Consider the following 20,600-nt stretch of genomic DNA (forward strand, 5'->3'; position numbering starts at 1 on the left):
TAGCTATGTGTGTGCCCAGAATAATCAAGGAAACAGAATGGGTGGCAAGACACACATTTGTGCTTAAGGAAACACAAGTCTGGTGCCTGAATAGCACACATTTTTTCTTCACACTTTGGTCTCCATGTGTGTAACATAAGGCAGTTTCTCTGGGTTTACCAGGTGTGTCTTTCCGTCCTATAGCTGGACACTCAACAAGAACAGGAACTGATCTTGGCTGCCCTGGAGATCCAGGGCCACCTGAATGGAATATATTGGCTACTATAATTAATTAACTATCTGCACAATTCATGGAGGCCCTGGACTTCTGGGAGAATCCTGATGAATTGGTTGTATATGGATGTGAATGCCAAGAGGGGGAAGTCAAGAGCCAGAGATGCAATCTGCCTGGGATTGGTGGTATTAAGCACATGAAGTGAGGTTAGGAATCTGTCCTCTTCTCCCAGGGGGTATAAATGTGATCACTAGATAGTGGATAAAGAATCTAATTCCCAACTCGGGCTTCAAGGTTACCCTTACATCCAGCAGGTGTTTCATTAGGCTGGACTGTGCCCAGAGAGAACTTGTGTGCTCTGGTGCCAGAAGAGATTCTAGCCTGGCTGCCACACGTACTCTCATGATGACCCAGAGCAGAAGTCACTATAGAGGTGACATGCAGAGAGGACATCAGGCTAGGAAAACACTTGGGGTCATTAACTGGGCAGGATGGGTGGTGGGAGGATGGGCTGCAAACCTTGTAGTTGGGAATGTGGAGAAAGATAAAAGAGGATGAAATGTAGAATGGAAGTAGGAAATTCAGAAATTGATCAAACACTGGGGGAAGGTCATAAGACTAGACAATGGTGACCATATTTCCAAAGCCTTAAAAAGGGAATGTAATGTTGCTAAATAAATTTTTATATAGAACATTATAAAAAAGTCTAAAATTAAATCATATTTTAGTTGTGCAATTAAGAAATTACCATGATGGGGAATGGGGATATAGCTCAGTTGGTAGAGTGCTTGTCTTGCATGCATAAGGCCCTGGGTTCAATCCCCAGCACCACAAAAAAAAAAAAAAAAAAAAAAATGGAAAGAAAGAAATTGCCTACTTTCGTCTAGTCTCCTGTTTTGATCAGTTTTTTTTTGTTGTTGTTTGTTTGTTTGTTTTGTTTTTGATCACTGTGACCAAATGAACCAAGAAGAACAATTAGCGGAGGAAAAGTTTATTTGGCTCATGGTTTCAGAGGTCTCAGTCCATAGGTGGCCCATTCCAGAGCTCTGAGCCTGAGGAGGGGCAGAATCTCATGGCAGAAGAAAGCAGCTTGGGACATGGCAATCAGGAAGCAAAGGGAGAGTTCACTAATCAGAGACAGAAGCACATCCCCAATGACCCACCTCCTCCAGCCACACCCTACTTGCCTAACAGTGATCAATGCACTGATTAGGTTGAGGCTCTCATAACCCAGTCATTTCACCTCTAAACTTTCTTGTATTGTTTTACATGTGAGGTTTTGGGGGACACCTCATATCTGAACCAGAAAGCTCCCCAATCTAAGAAGTATGTTCATGATATCTATGAAATCATTTTTTTTTCCTAATGGTATGATTCTTCTAACATGGTTTTAAAGAAATAAAAAAAAAGAAGATAGAGATTCACTGATTATTTTTCAATACTTTAATATCCCAAATATATAAACACCACCTTTCCATACTCTTCTTGTAATTTGACAGAATCCATAGGAAATCAAATGATTAGACATTTTTTTAAGATTTTTATTGAAAGTATTTTACTTTTTCTAGAGGCTCTTGTATCCGACAACTTATTTAGGGGATAGTTAATAAAGTGTTACATATGTAAGGAACTATAGAGTTTTGAAGCCTTTCATATCAATCACTTTCTTTTTTTGGTTCTTCAAGTAGCACAAGTAGTAAGGGGGAAGGTGTCCATGCTCATTTGCAGATGAGGCAAGTAAAGTACATCACATGGAACTGATAGGGTCTCCACAGGTAAGGATGGGGGACAAGAAAGTAGATGGAGACCAGGGTCCTAGAGAGCTTTGGGTGTTGCTGCAAAAGGCTTGAACCCAGATTCAGTGTGTCTGGCATTTATGAAAATGTTTGGCCAATTTTATGCTGCTTAGGTACTGACATTGTTGCTATCAGGGGCCCAGAGCTCGTTCCTTTCTGCTATATTCCCTTTGTATAGCCTTACTATTTTAAGACTGATTTGGTGAATTAACTCATTGTTTAGGATGCAGGGGACAGAGACTTGCTATTATTTTAACATGTTTCAAAAGAACAAGGTCTTTCCTTGTCCTCTGCTTGTTATTTCATAAGGGCGGATTGTCAGTTTTATGTTTCCTTCATTAGAGAGAATGTCCTGTAAAGACTGCTGACAGTGAGGACTCTTGGTGAGTAATAAAGAACCTGGAGAATCAGCTGGACAGCGTTTAAGATCAGCAAGCCTAAGCAGGGCTTGGGGCTGCAGAGAAAATAACTTCTTCCCCTTTTAAGCTCTCTGAGAGTGTCTGAGGACAGGGAAGGGTGTGGAGAAAGAGGAAGGCAGAGGGAAGGAGAAGAAATTAAAGAGGGACACTTAGGAATGATTTTCACTTGCCCTAGAATGGGGAGTAACTTCAAATGTGCCAAAAAAAAAAAAAAAAAAAAAAAAAGCAAAGGACATTCTTTCCAGAACTCCTCATATTTTATCTTAAAAGATCTCTTCAAGCAAGCTATCCTGACTGCCATCTCCCAGATATTCCCATATCTTTATCATCTCAGCTGAGTTTTTGTTATGTCTGCAAAGTTACGGTAAATAGTAAACTGATGGCCCACAGCTGTGCATCGTGGGTGGCATCTCAAAGCAAGAAGTCTTGAATTAGTTGGAGGAAAAGCCTCAAGAGAGTCTGAAAGGAAGGGAGATGTGATAGGTCCCTGCGGTTTGGGTTTGTTGAAATGGGGATGGAGACGGGGAGCTGACAGTTACCGCGGGAGCCTGGAGAGGTCAGAGGAGGCACTCCAGATGTGGGTGCCAGGGTATTGTTGTGCTCTTGGTTCTGTTTTAATTTTTCCTCCACTCCAAGATTCATGCTGTGAGTAAGGGTTCGTCCTAGGGAGAAATGAGATGCACATAGATGTGAAGCTACACCCAACATGACTGCATTCTCTGGGGTTTACAGAGCTGGGAAGCTGTTTAGTCTGCTTTTGTTTCTTTCTGTCTTTCAACCTGCTCTCCCCATTCTCTCCTCCTCTCCTTTTCCTTTATTTATACCAGCTCTATGTTGTGTACCCCTTTCGCAAACACATTGTGACAAGGTGTGGTTACAAAACTTTCAATGAGGAGAATGGGCAATGATTGTAGAGGTGACCAAGGAATCTTCAGTTTGTGCATATGCTGTGCTTAATGGGAAGTCTTCCTGGGTAAGCTAAAATTGTGCTGTGTCCTTGAGAGATCAATGTTTCGGATATCCCTGTGGATAAAGGCAACTTGATGTCATTTATCATTAAATATTTTCTAGCATGCACGGCCAGGTCACATCTGCTGTTCTGTACCCTTAGGTACACACCCTTTCTGTTTACTTAATGTCTTCACAGCAAATTCTTTCTCCTGAATTTTTCTCATTTAGATCATTCTCTTCCCAAGTCCCCACCCTCCTGCTTGTGACTTGGCTGAGTTGTCTCTGCCTCTCCTGGACTCTTCTACACCCAGCCAGGCTTGACAGTACAGAGCTTGCTGCTCAGACCCTTATGGCTCTCCCTCTTCCCAGGCTTCCCCTCTGTGGTGACAGTGGGACAGATCTCAGGCTTAGTCACTCAGGTTACTGTCACTACTTCTACTATTTTTTTTTTAAGGTACCAGGGATTAAACTCAGGGGCACTCAGCCACTGAGCCACATCCCCAGCCCTATTCTGTATCTTATTTAGAGACAAGGTCTAACTGAATTGCTTAGTGTTTTGTCTTTGCTAAGGCTGGCTTTGAACTCATGATCCTCCTGCCTCATCCTCTCAAGGCACTGGGAATATAGGCGTGCACCACTGTGCCTGGCCCACATTTTTTAAAAACTTCTCCTCCTCCTCCTCTTCCTCCTCCTCCTCCTCCTCTTCCTCCTCCTCCTCTTCCTCCTCCTCATCCTCCTCCTCCTTATCTCCTCCTCCTCCTCCTCCCCTTCTCCTCCTCCCCCTCCTCTTCCCCTTCTCCTCCTCCTCCTCCTTATCTCCTCCTCCTCCTCCTTCTTCTTTGTCTTCTCCTCCCCTCCTTCTCCTCCTTCTCTTCTTCCTCCTCCTCTCCTCCTCCTCCTCTCCTCCTCTTCCCCTCCTTCCTCTCCTCCTCCTCCTCCTCCTCTCCTCCTCCTCCCCTCCTTCTCCCCCTCCTCTCCTCCTCTTCCCCCTCCTCTCCTCCTCTTCCCCTCCTTCTCCTCCCCCTCCTCCTCCTCCTCCTCCTCTCCTCCTCTTCCCCTCATTCTACTCCTCCTCCTCTCCTCCTCCTTCTCCTCCTCCTCCTCCTCTCCTCCTTTTCCCCTCCTTCTCCTCCCCCTCCTCCCCTTCCTCTCCTCCTCTTCCCCTCATTCTACTCCTCCTCCTCTCCTCCTCCTCTTTCTCCTCCTCCTCCTCCTCTCCTCCTTTTCCCCTCCTTCTCCTCCCCCTCCTCCTCCTCCCCTCCTCCTCTTCCCCTTATTCTCCTCCTCCTCCTCTCCTCCTCCCATTCTCCTCCTCCCCTGCCTCTCCTCCTCCTCCTCCTTTTTGCATTTTAGCTGGGTGGCTTACAGTTCTTAGGAAATTTTGTGATTTATGTAGTAAAAAGTCTGACCCTCTAGAATCCTATCAGAATACCCATTCTTCCAGAAAACAAAACTAAATTAAAAACAAAACAAAACAAAACAGAGTCCAGTTTTCCTTACTTGCTTCTTCCCTGCTGTGGCTTTAGTTAAAAGAATCAAAGTTGGACCTCTCTGTGAGGACCAGCGTACTTATCAACTTTTATATTCTCAATTACTCAATAGGTTTAGGTTTTCTCCTAGCTCCATAACAGGATAAGAAGTAATGTATTGCTGTTTTTGAAAATCATCATTGCTAGTTATTTCTTGTTTGCTTCCTGACTATGTTTGTCACAAGATAACATGCCCATCGTGCTGACCATCAAATACCTCCTAATTTAAGTCCTCTTTCCATCTTTTCTGCACTTTTAAGAATTGTCTTTCTTTCCTCATTTTTTTTTTCCATATAGGACATTCACAATACAAATAAGCAGCAGTACCATGCCACCTTCCATGGAAGAGGTCCTGGGTCATTCTTTTCAGAGCTCTTATCTCCAAGGTAGTTGCAATCCATGATTTCATTATTTGTTATTGATCCTCTTGCTGAACTGCAAGTTCAGTAGGGGCTAAAACTAGGCTTAGGGTCCTTCACTGTTGTATTCCCTAGAGCTTAGGACCATGCCTGCCACATAGAAAGTTCTGAAAATAAAAAAGAGGCCAATGAATGCATGACAAAATGAACAAATGGGTGATGAGGAAAGGTCAGGAAATGGCAGAGAGACACATACAGAAAGAAACATGAAGGTTCCAGGAGAAGGAGCTAAAAGATAGATCAAAGTTCTCAGGAATTGGGGGATAGAAACATAAATGGGAAGGAGAGGATACTGGTTTATCAGGAAGGAGAGAGAGTGCAGAAGCTGGAGAAGAATCTATAATTAGCTATATGTAAGAGGAGGACAGTTTCCTTCCATGGAAATAAGAAGACAAAAATGTTAGCTGTGATGGCAGATAGGCCCCAGATTATCCAAAAGAGGCTGTGTAAACCAGTGTGTTACCTTCTAATATGATAATTTCTTTGTGACTGGGAAGCAGAATTATCTGCAAATTATGGATATAGCTGGAGAGTAGAAGCATGAGAGATAATTGAACTGGGAAGCATATTTCAGGGTAGTCTGGGGAACCTGATGCTATCTATGTGAGTTGGATTCTGTATGCAGCTCTCCACAACCCAGCCCAGGTGGAGGAAAGGCAGGCTGCCGGGGGCTTTCTCTGGTCTTCCAACTCAAGTGGTTCCACAGCATCCCTCATCTACCAATTTCTGTGGCTTATACTGTGTTATAACTTGTTGTTTGTATCTGCTTCTTTTGATGAGTCCTTCATCTGTGAAGGCAGAGGCCAGTTTTTCTTGCATCTTTTGGATGTGATGTCATTGCATGTTTGATGTTATGGCACATGGAAGTCCAGTGGAGCAAGGGGTTTAATAAATTGGAAGAGAGTGATTGGAGTGTTGGTCCATTAAATCTGAGCTGCTGACACAGAAGATGAGGAAAAGGGAGGCTGGCAACAAGTGAGGATTAGGGGAATGACTAGTTGTTGAAGAACTAATACATTGAGTAAATGACAAGAACTGGAAATTTATGGGTGTGATCAGAGAATGGAATATTTTACTTCATAATTTCAGAAGAGAATCTGTTTTGGGGATCACAAAGTCCAAAATATGGTCACTGGGGTGGGTGGAAGAAATGAAGTGGAGATAAAAGTCTTTGGGGATGAAGAGGTCATGGATATTTTATGACCTGAGATGAGGATACTGAAGACTCCATTGAGATTTTTCTAGTGGATTCTTTTTCACCTGAGAGTGAGTAAATTAAAATTAGAGACCATGAATATATTTATAAGCAATGAACTCAAACTTTGCATTCATGCATTTGTTCATTTGCTCCTTCACCCATTCATGGTCTTTAATTCAGCATTAGTTGCATATAAAACAATGGCTAAAGCAGACAAGTGCAGTCTCTTATAGAATGTAGTAGTAGAAAATATGAACTTTAAATAAAAAAGATATAATTATACAATGTGAAATGTGCTAATGGAAAAAAAATATGTTGCAAGATCAGTGATGATGAGTATTAGCAATACCTCTTTTGCTTTTTCACCAAAGCTCTATTGGGCATTTATTTTTTGTATTGAAACTCATTGCTTTTTTGTTTCTCTGCTGTTTGTTCAGAACCTACATAGAGTCACTGATGAGCAAACTTACTTAACATGGGATGTTGAGGGTTGGGATAGCCCAAGGTACAGTTTGTGGGTACAGTTAGAAGATGCTCAGTGGCATGATGAAGTAGTTCTAAAAATCATGTGCCCATTCAATGATGAACTTGAGATTCAGTTGAATCTGCTACAAGATGTAGACAGCAGTTCACCAATACTTCATTTAGGTAGGAGAAAATATATATATATATATATTTTCCCAGGATTGAACAGAGGCCCTTGCTCATGTTAGGCCAGCAATCTATACTAGCAATCTATACCACTGAGCTATACCCCCAATCTTTAGGGAGGGAAATTCTTACAAGGCTGTTTTGCATTTTCAGAAACCTATGGGTCCTAAATTGTCATGCAGTTATAATTTTTAAATAAAATTTTGTATGATATGCATCCTGAAAAATCGCTTCCATTTTATTTGTTACATTCTCAAAAATAGGTATACATTTTGCTAGTGAGGAAAGAATCTGTATTTTACTTTTACGGTGGAAAAATTAAAACATAATTCACTGTGATAGACTCTATAATAGTTTTTAAATGCCAAAATCTGGACCAGGAAAGCAATTTAACTTTTAGTCATAAATGACACACATTCAAAGTCTACTATATGATTTGTATTTAGGCATGAAAAGATATCATAAATACCTGGAAACTTCAATAAATCCAGAAAAAAATTTTCTGTTGTGTGGAAAAGGGCAAGTTTTATTTTTTATTCATGCACTATTTTTAAAAGCTGTATTTCTTGTTTTATTGGTAAATCTGGAGAAGCCTTTTTTAGGTAACTGAGAAAGTCAGCACTTTATAATGTTTTGTATTCAGTTTTTTTTCTTACTATAAGTTTAGTATTTTGTTCAAATTTTTAAATATTTTTACCATTCTTGCTATTATTCATAATTCAATTGAAATGAATTTAATACATTTTTTAAACATTTTCTATTGTTAATTTTTTTCTTTGTATTTATAACAAAAATTCTTACATATTGAAGAAAAAGATGCTTGTATTCATTTATCCAAAAAAATTTATAATGTGTTTCTTTTATGCCAGTTACTATACTGCTGGAAAAATAAAGTGAACACACCAGAGAAAAATGTGTTTTAATTCAGGTAATTAAATTTATATTCTAGTGTGGGGAGACAGATACTTCATAAAATAAGTAAATTATATTTGTACATTAAAAGATGATAACCCTTATAGAGGAACAAAGAAAAAATATATAGTTTATTGCAAAATGCTTTTTATGATTTACTGAACCAAAAGCTGTTTTCAAAAGTTGAAAAACATACAGGATTCCCAAGATAAAAGGAGTACACTATAATATTAATATTCACATTTGTATATATTTAGCATCATTTATTTTTGTGACCCTGTATTAGACATTCTCATATCAAAAATTCATTTAATTTCCAATACAACCTCTTGACATAGGATTTGTTCCTTCACCTGTACCTATGTGAAAACCCTACTGTGGAGAGATTAAAGAACTTGCCCTAGTGGATGAAACCAGCAAGTGGTAGAGCCAGAATTGACATCCAGAGTTTTAATTCCCACTCCTTCTCGCATTACACGGTATAGGGCTTCATCCAACACTCACAGTAGTGGATTATAACACTCCACTCTTTGCTTCTAAGGTGACGTAAAGATTTTAGATTTTGAAGTCCTTCCAATAAGAATAATGTGTTTGGTTGCAAAACAACTTTCTTGTCATCTAGCATAGTGATTTCTGGGGAAATATTTTAAAATCTCTATAAAGAAGAAGAAGAGAGAAGCAAGTGACTCAGAAGTTCATAGTATACACATCCAGGAATGCACATTCTTTTTAAAATTCTGGTTGTCTCGTGTTAAGACGTAATGGAGGCTAGTGGTTCTAGTGGTTAAATGTATTCTTCCACTAAAGATACATACTTGAAAATGCAGGAGTAATTGGGAGCTTCTGTTTCCCGGAGTGCTGCTATTCACATTTGATAATCCCTCATATGCTGTGTGGTTGACATGATTGTTCACATAGTTTTTATTTCACTTGCGCAGTGTGTGCACCTGTTGTTGGACTGGCTAAAACTGTTCTTGCCCTTTGGTATTGGGCCATTCTGCTGATACAGTGTGTTATAAATATTACAAGGGCAGGGGCAGTTTGTATTACAGGATAATACAACATAATTTTACTGACAAGCTCATTTCCTATTTATTCTCTGTAGTCTGAGACATGATTAAAATTTCAGTCCGAATTATAAAGGTTATTACAAAATACGACTGGTAATCATACTTTATTTAGGACAAGCACTATATAAGATATGCTTGTAAAAGTTAACATTGCTATTGGTTAAATTGATCCTGGTTGGGGGAAAAGAAGTGGTATCTTTCCAAATTAAAATTACAATAACTAAGAGCTTTAAAACATTCTCTGCTCATATGAAATCCCTGTTACACTTGAGCCAGTAATAGATGGTCATCCTGCAATTATGAAAGAAAATAGTGTGAGAAGGGAATTCTGGATCTTGTGCATTTCGCTTGAGTGACACTGATATATTTGGAGGCGTCTGTCTTCCCTTTCACCTAGACGCCTGTTTGTTTTCTTTGGCTTCCTGAGGGCCACTGGGTTCCCTCTTACCCTCTGTCCCAGAGGCTCAACCTGTGTTCAGTTGCAAATACTCCTTTTAAGTTTCTCATTACAAGAACAGCATTTGCTAGGGAATCATGTCCCAATTTGCAAGTAAATCCTTTAATAACTTCCTCATCAATAAAACATAGTACCCTTTAAAAAAGGAAAAGAGTTAATCAAGCACGTTTTCTCAAAGTACCAGGCACGGATGGTATGATTAGCTAGTGTTCTGTTCCTTTCCATCACGTTGGTCCACACATGTATCAAGTACCTTTGTTAGCATGTGCTAGGCAGAGCTCAAACTTAGAAAGTTTTCCTGATTCATTGCTCTTTATGAAGTATTATTATTTAAAAAGACCCCCTACAGCATTTTCTATGTGGCAGGTACTATAAAAGTTAACTCTCCAATCTTCTGGGCTCTTTCAGGAAGAGATGTTGATCATGACCACACAGATAGTGCTGGTGAAGACAAGTGATTTTAGTCCAAGCAGTTTGGCTCCAGTTTGTGTCCTCTGGCACCTCACTAGGCTTGGTCTGTTGATTTTTATGGCAATAGTTTGTAGGTGATGCAAAATAAGATATGGTTCCTACTTTAGAAATGTTTATAAAGTTATTTCTTCTTCATTCCATACATATCTTCAAAAAATTTGATATAGCACTACAGTTCATTAATTTACTAAATACTTTCATTTATTAAGAATGTGGCACATGCTGTGTTCCGGGTTAGATGTTGGAGACACAGCAACAATGCAGGCCTGGCTTTTTAAGCTGAACTGGAGATGCAATATCCTTTCATAAATGTTAGTAGAAATGATGTATTTAAATAAAAACTTTCTAAAAGAGACAGTATTTGAATACCGAGGGATGGTTTGGAGTTTGATTGATAAATGAATAGAAAAGGAAGGAATTGTAAATAGAATGCACAGTTGTATCTAATGGAGTATGATGGAGATCAGGAATGGAAATGATTCAGATATAACAGAGAAGGAAGACAGGGACTAATTTAATGGTCTTGTGTTCTTTGATAAAGAAGTGGAATTAATTCTATCAATAATGGACAATAATGAAGAAATTTAACTACTGAAGAAACATGATACATACTGTATTTTAGGTCCATTAAATGGAGATTGACATTAGAAGTAATTTGTTTTTTACCAATTTCACCTCATCTTCCTCTCCTCTTTCCTTTGCCCACTCTTCTTTGGCCTCTCATATGTTGTTCCTGAACTCCATCCAATCTCATCACTCCCTCTGGTAATAAAAGATATCTTTACTTTATCAATGTTTAATCTCGAATTTTCAGAGAAACATCCAGTATCTATCATTAAGCCTTATAACGAATGTCAATTTCAACCTTCTTTCTATTTGTCAATTCAAAAATTCCCTTTGTTAATGGAATTTCAAGTATATTGTGAGAAAGAGGACTATTTATATTGGAGAGCAATAAACTACTGTGGGAAGAGCCAAGAATTATGAAACTTCAGTAGTTTTTTTTTTTTCCTCATGCCTGACACCTGGTCCTGCATCAGTGATATGCATCCAAGTTTATGATATCCTTATCAAGAGTAACAGCAGCAGTACCAGTGAATACCTCCAAAGAGCTCCCAGATTCCCTCTCAGCTCTACCCCTGCTTGACCATGTCTTTCCAGCATAAAACCTGTTCCCTCTGAGTCTGTTTCCTCTACATGTTTACCTAAATTAGTGATGAAAAGATAACACAGTGGAACTCTTTTATAAAAGCACAGTGCATGTAGAGTCCTTGAATATGTTTCAGCTAGAGATGAGCGCTATACTTCTATGTAGCAGTTTTTCCCCCACAAGGAACTCTAGATTTTAATAACTTAAAGTTTTCATCTTTTTTGTAGCAGAGAGAACAAGTCAGTTCACCTTCAGTTTGTGAGCTTTGTCTGTGTCCTTGTCAACCTTTCAGAGAATCTTTTTTATTTCTAGAGAAAAATGTAAAGAATAACTTTCTAAATGGCTTTTGATTTGTGTTAATAATGTCTTTCGAGGGAAATGTGCTAATTTCCCATCTTGAATTTTTATGTCTTCTTTGTTTTCTTAGATCGAAGAATCAATGGAGACACACTTTGGCAATCATGGTAGAAGGGCCATGCTCTATAGGCCTCCTTCCTACAGCAAAATGGAGCTTCAGCTACATCAGCACATACTTACGCAGCACGACTACACGGTTGTCATCACTGAAGAAAGACCCGATGCTGGCCTTGGGCTGGGACTGCTAGAACAAGGTCAGGATAATAAAAAGTAACTACCAACATCACTTCACACACAACATAAACAATTTCTAGAATATGCTACTATCTTTCTCAAAAATTTCACAAACACAAATTTTTAATCCATAATCAACTTTCTTATATCATAGAAAACTTAGCTCTTTTTTTGTTGTTGTTTTTAGTTCCTTTCAAGTTTTCTTTAGCTAGATCTCTTTATTTCTGAAATTATTTTGTTTATATTTCTGTAGCATTTCAGAGTTACATAGTTCATGTTTAAATGCTACATTAAAAATGTTTATGTTTATGAGCCTGAATACATGTTCTTCCCAGCACCAAACTGCTCCATATTTTAAGAAAATTGCCACTTCATTTGACTGCAAGTAGAATGTGCTGGAAATTGTTTCAAGAAGCCAGCTTAAATATGACTCACAGATGACTCTAAATATGAAAGAAGTAAGAGTATTTATTATATACACCATTACTTGTCAGGTAATTTTATTTCTATCATTTGAAGAGAAAAATAAGAGACAAGTTTTTAAACAAGTTATTTAAAAAGAAAATTAAGTAGATGATGAGGGTTAAAAGGGCAGAAACAATAACAGCTAACATTTCCAATAACTAACTGTATGGCAAATTCAATCCTCACTCTCCATCCAGGAGCCTATTTAAAACACACTGAAGCCTTCAAAGAGCTAATGACTAGGAAATATTAATTCCCCCAAGCAAGTGACTCAAATACACCATCTTACACCAGATGCAGGGGAAGGATGGAAGGGCAGACCTGTGTCCCAACTCTCACTTTCTGTGTTCTTCCTCTTCCTCTCTGTTGCCTTAGTCTCTATTTTGGTCCATCATCCTACACTTGGCTGCCATTGTGAGAGCTACAATGATCTAGAACACTCACTCAACACAAGCAAATCAGACTTTTCTTATTATCAATATGCAGTATAGTCATCCTTCAGTATCCAAAGGAACTGGTTTTGAGACCCCCACAAATACCAAAAAAAAAAAAAGGCTGAACAAATCCTTTATGAAAAGTGGTGTAGTCTTTACATATGACCTTAATATATCTTCCCATATACTTAAATCAACCTTAGATTACTTATAATACCTAATAAACATTATGATGTACACAGTTGTTATATCACTTAGGGAATCATAACAAGGAAAAAGTTCTGTGCTTAGTACAGATAAAATTAAAAAAATATTTTCAATTTGTGGTTGGTTGAATCTGTGGATGTGGAACCCATGGATATGAAGAGCTAACTGTATATCTATTTTCCTATTCAATAAAAGGGAGCGGGGAGGGCTGGGGTTGTGGCTCAGTGGTAGAGCACTTGCCTAGTATGTATAAGGCACTGAGTTGGATTCTCAGCACCACATATAAATAAATAAACAAGATAAAGGTCCATTGATAGATAAATATATATATATATATATATATATATATATATATATATATATATATATATTTTTTTTTTTTTTAATGGAGTTGGGGGAGAAGCAATTTGAATTAACTGCTGAGATCCATAATGGTTTTCTTTGGGAGAGAATGATCAGATCTCTGTTTTTTTGTTTTTCTAATATTCTTGCTACCATTATAAGTGCTTCTTTTTCAGTTAGGTGCCCTTTCTGGAAAGAAAATTGAAAGAAATTTGGGGAGGAGTTTTGGAAAAAAATTTAAAAAGAAATATGAAAGCTCTGGAATAGTAATGAGAGCAGAATATAAACTTTGCAAACCTCATAGTTTTGCTGGGGTTGGCTCTGCTAAGATCATCAATCTAAGGTTCTGGAACATCCATAAGTGATATGGTCCAAAACCTATTCATCAGATTAATTCTTGTTACAAGGGAAAGATATAGAATGTTTAGTCTCTCTCTTGTCCCACAAAACATCACATCCTGTCACTGAATGGGGCAATTGTGTGGCCTCTGCACATTGCCATGTGAACTGTGCTCCTGAAGTCATGCAAAGTGGTTCTGATGACATGAGACTGTGGTCTAAATTTCATGTATTTCCCTACCTCTTTGGTGCTGCCCCTGACTTACTATGGATGCAACATGGATTATCTGTGCATTTCAATTTTGATGCGATTTCAATTTTCAATTCTCTCCAGCTGCAAAACAGATGGATTACATTTCCTCTCTCCCTTGATGTCTTTGGGTCAGTTTGACAAGTTAAAAAAAAAAAAAAAGATTATTTTGCAGCTTCCAAATATCAAGGAAGTGCAAAGACAGCCTGAAGGCAATAGAATCTGGCAGCGAAAGGAGCTGCTATGCCCAATGGTAGAAGATTCCTATATGATGTCCTCAGCCTTTGCCAGTGCAAATGCTGATTTGGCTTCATTTTCCCACATTCCCACAGCTCTAAAAACATCTCCTTTCTAACTTTTTCTTGGCATTCCTTTACTCTCTATCACAAGCTATTATTTTTGGATAGGCCTCAAGAAAGGGTAGTAATTTCACAATTTCATGAGTATGGAAAATTGGTTTTTATTTTATTTTTATTTAATTTCATAGTCTTCACTTTAGAGCACTGTGCTTCAAACACCTGAAACAAAACATTTTTTTCTGATTCTAATCTAATATTTACTTGATTTTTTTGTCACACAGAAAAAAACAGTTTTAAAAATTACACCTTATTTTCCATGGCCATCAATTTAATCTATAAATTATATTTGAATCAAGGCACTTATTACAAAAATATTTTCTAGAAATATGATCCTTAGTAGAATTTGCTTTGCTTTAGTGTTGCATTTTTACTTCTTGGTTATTTTACTGTGTGCATATCAACAGAGAGCATGAGGCTGTATTGGCACATGTAAACTTAGTCTCCCCAGGGTGAGCAGCCTGGGGGAAGTGGAACTGTCTCAGAATGATCTGAAGCTCTAGTCTATCTACCTTTCATTTTGCCATCGTAGTTTCTGCTGTTTGCTGACCTGCAATTTGAAAATATTGCATTAGTCAAAACAAGTAGATACTGCCACAAATGCTACTGAGAACCCAAGTGCAGGATTGACACATTGATAAAATACATTCATGTTTATAGGAAAATAATTATAAAATGTATTTTCCTTTTTGTGCCTGTCCATTCCACCTGCTTTTCTTTCCTCTCCTGACTTGATCCAGATCACTTCTCCTCACTTCTTTCTGTGCCATCCTTTGATTCACAGGTGGTATTTTTCCAGCTTGGAGCCACTTTCTTTTTTTAACCTTGTGAGAACAGAAAGAATAAAAATTGGAAACAGCAAAAGGATGATAAGCTTCCCAGGCAACACTTTTGTATTAAATATAATCTGTCCTGGTAGAGTAACATTTGGGCATTATATTTTATGATTTCCCTGCCTTTTTAGTAAATACCATTTGAAAAGAAAGGTAGGCAATCTCAGATCCTAAATTAGAAAATGGGCTTTATGTTCTTCCTCCTGGTTAATTTCATTCTAGTGGCCTAGCAGAAGTTGATGGCTCTATTGAAAAAGGCTATAGGGCTGTGAATATGTGACCTTAAGAAATTTAAGTTCTCTGAGCCCTCGCTCTGTATTAATGGTGGTAGTGATATTTATTTCAGAGAAGTATGTGGTGCAGATTTATTCACTACGTCCAAACTCATCAAAGTTCTGGGAGGAGGCAAAGCAAAGGCAAGCCAACATTTTATCTTACTTAGTAGTCTGGGAATGGGGCCCATAATTTCATATGATAAAAGCAGATACAGGTAATTCTTATGTGTAACCCAGTTTGGAGAACACTATTCCAAGGGAATTATTATTGATTCAAGAAATGTCAACTCTTAGAATTAATTTTAAAAATAAGATAAAGCAAAAATCAGCTTGCTATTAGGCCATTGCAGTACTTATGATTTCACTGTGTAGATATTTACAATCAGTGCTTCATCTTTTTACTGGTTTTGAGAACCCTATAAGGACAAACTGTGTAGAATTAGGCCTACAAAATGTCACAGGATGAAAACATACTTTTATGTTCTTCCAATTCCTTGCTTTGGAAAAAAAAATATCCAGTGTTTGTGAGAACGTATAATTCTCTAAAGAAAAAGATAGAAACGCCACCCAATTATTCTCTTTCCTATTATGTAGGTGCTATTTAGTAAGTCCTTCAGTGCATAGTAACCCAAAAGAGCATAGATGTTTTCCAAAAGTTTTAAGTCTCCCCAGTGAAATCCAAGTAATATGTGGTCTATGAGACTCTGACTCAGAGTAGATTTTTTTCATTGGTTCAAAATTTTATTTTTGTATAATTGAAGGATAGTGAACATTTAACAATTTACTTTCAACTTCCAAATACATCTTGTACTTTCAAATTATGTGTATTATGATCCAAGTGAAAAACAAAATGGGAACCTGCTGTCAAAGTTGCAGAATTGGAGTCACCTTTATGGTTTCAAATTGCTTTTGTTCTTACAACTTTGGGTTTTTACATAGAATGCTTTATGAAGAAATACAAAAAGTGAAATATCTTATTGATTTTCCTTTCAGGGCCTGGAAAATACAGTCCACTGGCCAAACTTGGCCCATTGCCTATTTTTGCAAATAAAGGTTTATTGGGACACAGACATAATCATTTTTTTTTTTCATTTTATGTTTGGCTGCTTTTTTTTCTACAACAATAGAATTGATTATTTGCAACAGAGACTGTACATCCCTGAAAGCCTAAAATTTGTATTATTGGACTCTTAAAAACAACAACAACAACAACAACTTTTCTGACTCTTGTACTCAAACTAATTGGTTGTAATTTGATCCCACACCAAGCTGATTGTTGGACTTTATGATTGAGGAATTTAGTTTTTAAACTCATACCACACCTTATTCAAAATGAATTCGATGTATATGATAACAAAATTACGAAAATGGAAATATAAAAATAGGACCCAAACTGCATATTTCTCTTAGCTACCATAATTTAGGCTGAGCTTTGGCTGTGAGCATCCAAATATGTAAACCAACAACAGAAGAGAAGTTTCACATGAAGAAGGGAATATTACAGTTCCTCCTTCCAAATTTTCACATGCCCAAGTAGTGTATTTAAATTTCTTTTTTTCATAAAGGGTAATAACTAGATACTATTAAGAAATTACAATGGACTAAGGGCCAGAACAACTTTTGGGTTGCAAATGAAGTGGATATCATCTCTTAGTTCCTCAAGCAATCTCAGTGGGAGTGTACCATGATAGCATGAATCCCTGAAGGCATTTCTATGAAAGACTGAGGTTAATATCATGATGAATGTTATTTATTTTGTTTATATTGATATTTAACTTGATATATTATGTCCTGGAGAATGATATTTTAAGTAATGCTGGTTCACAACCTTTTCCCTCCCAATTAGGACTCTGTAATTTACTCAAATGTGCTCTTGAGAAACACTATTAAAATATAGAGTTAATAGAGCAAGAGATACAGATCTCTACTTAATGTGAAAATATATTAGTCTTCCCGCTTAATGTGTTTCTGTCCTCCTGTATTTTGATTTATATATACTTTTAAAGATGTCCAACATATCTGTGGATAACTTAAAATTTAGTCTAATTTTGAAGGATTATTTATAGTGGCTACTTGCCAAAAGCTATTTCTGATGTTTGTATGAAAAGATACATCTCCTACAGGTCAATCTGAACCTTTCAAATAAAAAACATATTTCAAAATTTTCTTAATCTTATTTTTATTAAAAAATAATTTATAAGGAAACTGAGATTTTAATTTTTCTTAAATACTTGCTTGGGGAAGTGGTGGACGGTAGTAATTAAAATTGTAAGCTTTGGAGTAAGAGAACATGAGTTGGAGTCCTTAGTGTTGGCTTTCAGATCTTTGAATAGTTACATAACCTTGGGCATGTTTCTTAACTTCTCAAAACTCAATTTTCTCATGTGCAGCTTGATTGCTTTGAGATTAGCACATCCAAACACCCCCAAATTGGGAGATACTATTGTTATTGCTGTCATGAACTTACGGAAAGGAGAATGTCATAGTCCTCTCTAGGGAGGTCCTTTTAAAATATAAAGTAGCATAAGGATTATACTGTGGATTACATGAACTCCAAAGGTGCTTTTCAAGTTAGACTCCCTCAACTTGCATGTTCTTTTTAAAAGATATGGGATGCAAACTCTCCTGAAATTCTGACACACACACTCCTGGGTCACATTGTCTTAGAAAAGCCTCAGATCAAAAACAATCTGTAAGTTCCATAAATTCATTGTTCATGCTTTTCTGCCCATCACTTAAAACCATGCCCTCTACAGAGGGGCATGCAATAAATATTTACTGAATGTAGGAATAAGTGAAGATAAACTAATGCACTAATATTTAGGTGCTTTTAACAGTGAATACCTCAGGAAACCTACATTAAAACTTAGTAAATAAACTTTCTATTTTTGTGTAAACTTAGAGGAACACTGATATGCCTCTCATGCACAAATCTGCTCTTATAACAAACAGAATCCAAACAGAAGTACAGTAGTACACACACATTAATTTCAAATATCAATTGATTCTAGACTGCAGGGATTTTTACGTGCAGTGTCCATTTTTCAGAATTTTACTCTTTCTTGCTTTCAAGGCTTCCTACTGATATTTGCCACTGTTTCTCAGCCTGTTCCTTTTGGAGGAAGGGATATGAGTTTAGTTTCACATATATACAGTTGTAGGTGTTTTGAGCTCTGCAAAGGAAAGTGTTTATCAGAAACTCAAGCAGAGACCAAGATAGAAGAGATAAATTTGTGGATCATCATGTTTAGAGATGATAATTCATTCACTGATGGCTTAGTATTCCATAAAGCAATATAACATGTAGTGTTACCTAAAGATGCTCCCCAGTAAAGAATACATAAAGTAAGCATTTAGCTTTTGATATTTGTAAACATATAATGCAATAAGGAGAAACAATCAAAAACTTCATCCTGCCATTTATATTTCTCTCTGTCCTCTACACTATTTTTCTCTGGCTCATTTCTTAGCATAGTGTAAAACATCACTTTACACCATTCTAATACCTTGCTTTGGAAAAATATATCTTGTGACCCAGCATTGTTATAACATATACTTCTCTAAAGAAAAAAATAGAGGCACCATCAAATCACTTGCTTTCCTACCATCCAGATACTGCTTAGTAAATCATTGTTTTAACTTATAGAATGGTACAGTGACCTAAAGCAGAATAGATATTTTCCAAATGTTTCAACCTGCTCCCAGGATAGAATATAAGTAAAATATAGTCCAAAAGACTCTGACAGAGAGTAATTTTATCACCGAGTCAGAATTATTTATGGATCTTTGAGAAAGGCATATTTCTATGATTGTAGCAGAAACAGGACTGCAGCGGGAATGAGAAAATGGGTTATTCCAGTGGAAAAGAATGTTTCTGGAAGACCCTGTGAGACAATATTTTTGTAATCCCATTATTTAATGAGATGCGTTGATGCAAGATTTGTTGTAAAAACCCTAGAAGGCATAACTAGAGCCAATTTAAGGCTGAACATCATTAAATCAATCAGTGGACATTTTCCCAGCTTGGAAGATGGGTGGGGACAGAAACAAGTCCATGATGCACATGAGGAGGTTGCCACATTGCATAGAGAACAAGAGAAATGACCACCAAAGTCTTATTCCACTCTTCAGTTTTATGAAGTTGTCTAATACTTGTGTACAGAGAATAAAAGAAGGCAAGACAAAAATTTAAATCTCTGTGGTCCTTAGGATTTCTTTTCTTTATTGGTTGCTTTTATTTAGTCTGGCATTTTTGTGGGTGGAAGAGGGAAATGTGGAGAAAGGAAGGAGTGGGGAAGTATCATTCTGGACCATATTTGGAGATGGTCCCCTCTGGCTATTTGTGCACATTTGTTGCAGATGCTTCTACTGATAATTTAAAACTTGAGAGTCTAATGAACTTCTCATTCCTTTTACTCCTGTAGCTGCCCACCGCATCCTGCTGCTTTCCTGACTTTAATTTGCTATATAACTATTTAACAGGAAGACATAAGAGTAAAGGTCACATTTAAAAGGCGCAGTGTGTTTTGCTTTGTCCGTGTTTCACCTAGAACACATCTGACACACGGTTTTTATTACACAAGTAATGGGCTTTGGGTAGTATCTGAAGTGCTTCCGTACTTTAGTTAATCAAAAGAGGCAAAAGAGAAATCGAATCAAAGAAACTTATAAAGACATACTGTTCTATTTTATTGTTTTAGGACCCTCCGCAATTGTGTTTGCCAGTTTATTGTTATTTTTTTTCAGTGTTAGGGAATTACTGATATATTTACAACCAAGCAGAATTTGTTCTTTAATTGGCACACTGGAGCTCAAGGAATGTTTACTTAACCTTAACTCTGGTTGAGATGTTTATACTACAAGGACTTGAGTTTCATTTACTTTAATTTTTGAAAAAAACTTTCTTATTTATAAAAGTTGAGCTAGGAGTGACCTCCCATTCTGATGTTTCCTTTACCCTCCACTGGGCAAAGAGAACAAAAACCCAGTGTCTTGCTTTTTACTCTCCCCCAAACTAAACTACTTCCTTAAGTGGGTTAGTTCTTACAATCGAAAATGGCAACCAGATGTTGACTGAAATCCGTAGCATTTCTCCTTCAAGCTGAGCTTCTTGGTAATTGTTTGATCTTTTAAAGTTTCATAGAAACCAGATTGGAGTATTTGAATTTTCCGAAACTGGGAAATGTTTAATATAACTTTGGAGATAATTTTTCCAAACTGTTTCATTCAACGTATTTTCTCCTGTGTTTTCTAAAAAGATGTAGCATTGAG

General features: G+C 37.2%; 1 protein-coding gene across 1 annotated transcript in view; it reads left to right on the forward strand.

The window, feature by feature from the left end:
* The window catches only part of Cped1 (cadherin like and PC-esterase domain containing 1), a 248,540-nt gene that overhangs the window by 14,065 nt on the left and 213,875 nt on the right, over window positions 1–20,600 (forward strand). The window contains exon 3 of the mRNA XM_077110288.1: window positions 11,665–11,848. Coding sequence (XP_076966403.1) covers window positions 11,665–11,848 — 184 coding nt within the window. The remainder of the gene's footprint in view (window positions 1–11,664; window positions 11,849–20,600) is intronic.

The sequence above is a fragment of the Callospermophilus lateralis genome, chromosome 1 (assembly GCF_048772815.1).
Source record: "Callospermophilus lateralis isolate mCalLat2 chromosome 1, mCalLat2.hap1, whole genome shotgun sequence".
NCBI classification, from domain to species: Eukaryota; Metazoa; Chordata; class Mammalia; order Rodentia; family Sciuridae; genus Callospermophilus; species Callospermophilus lateralis.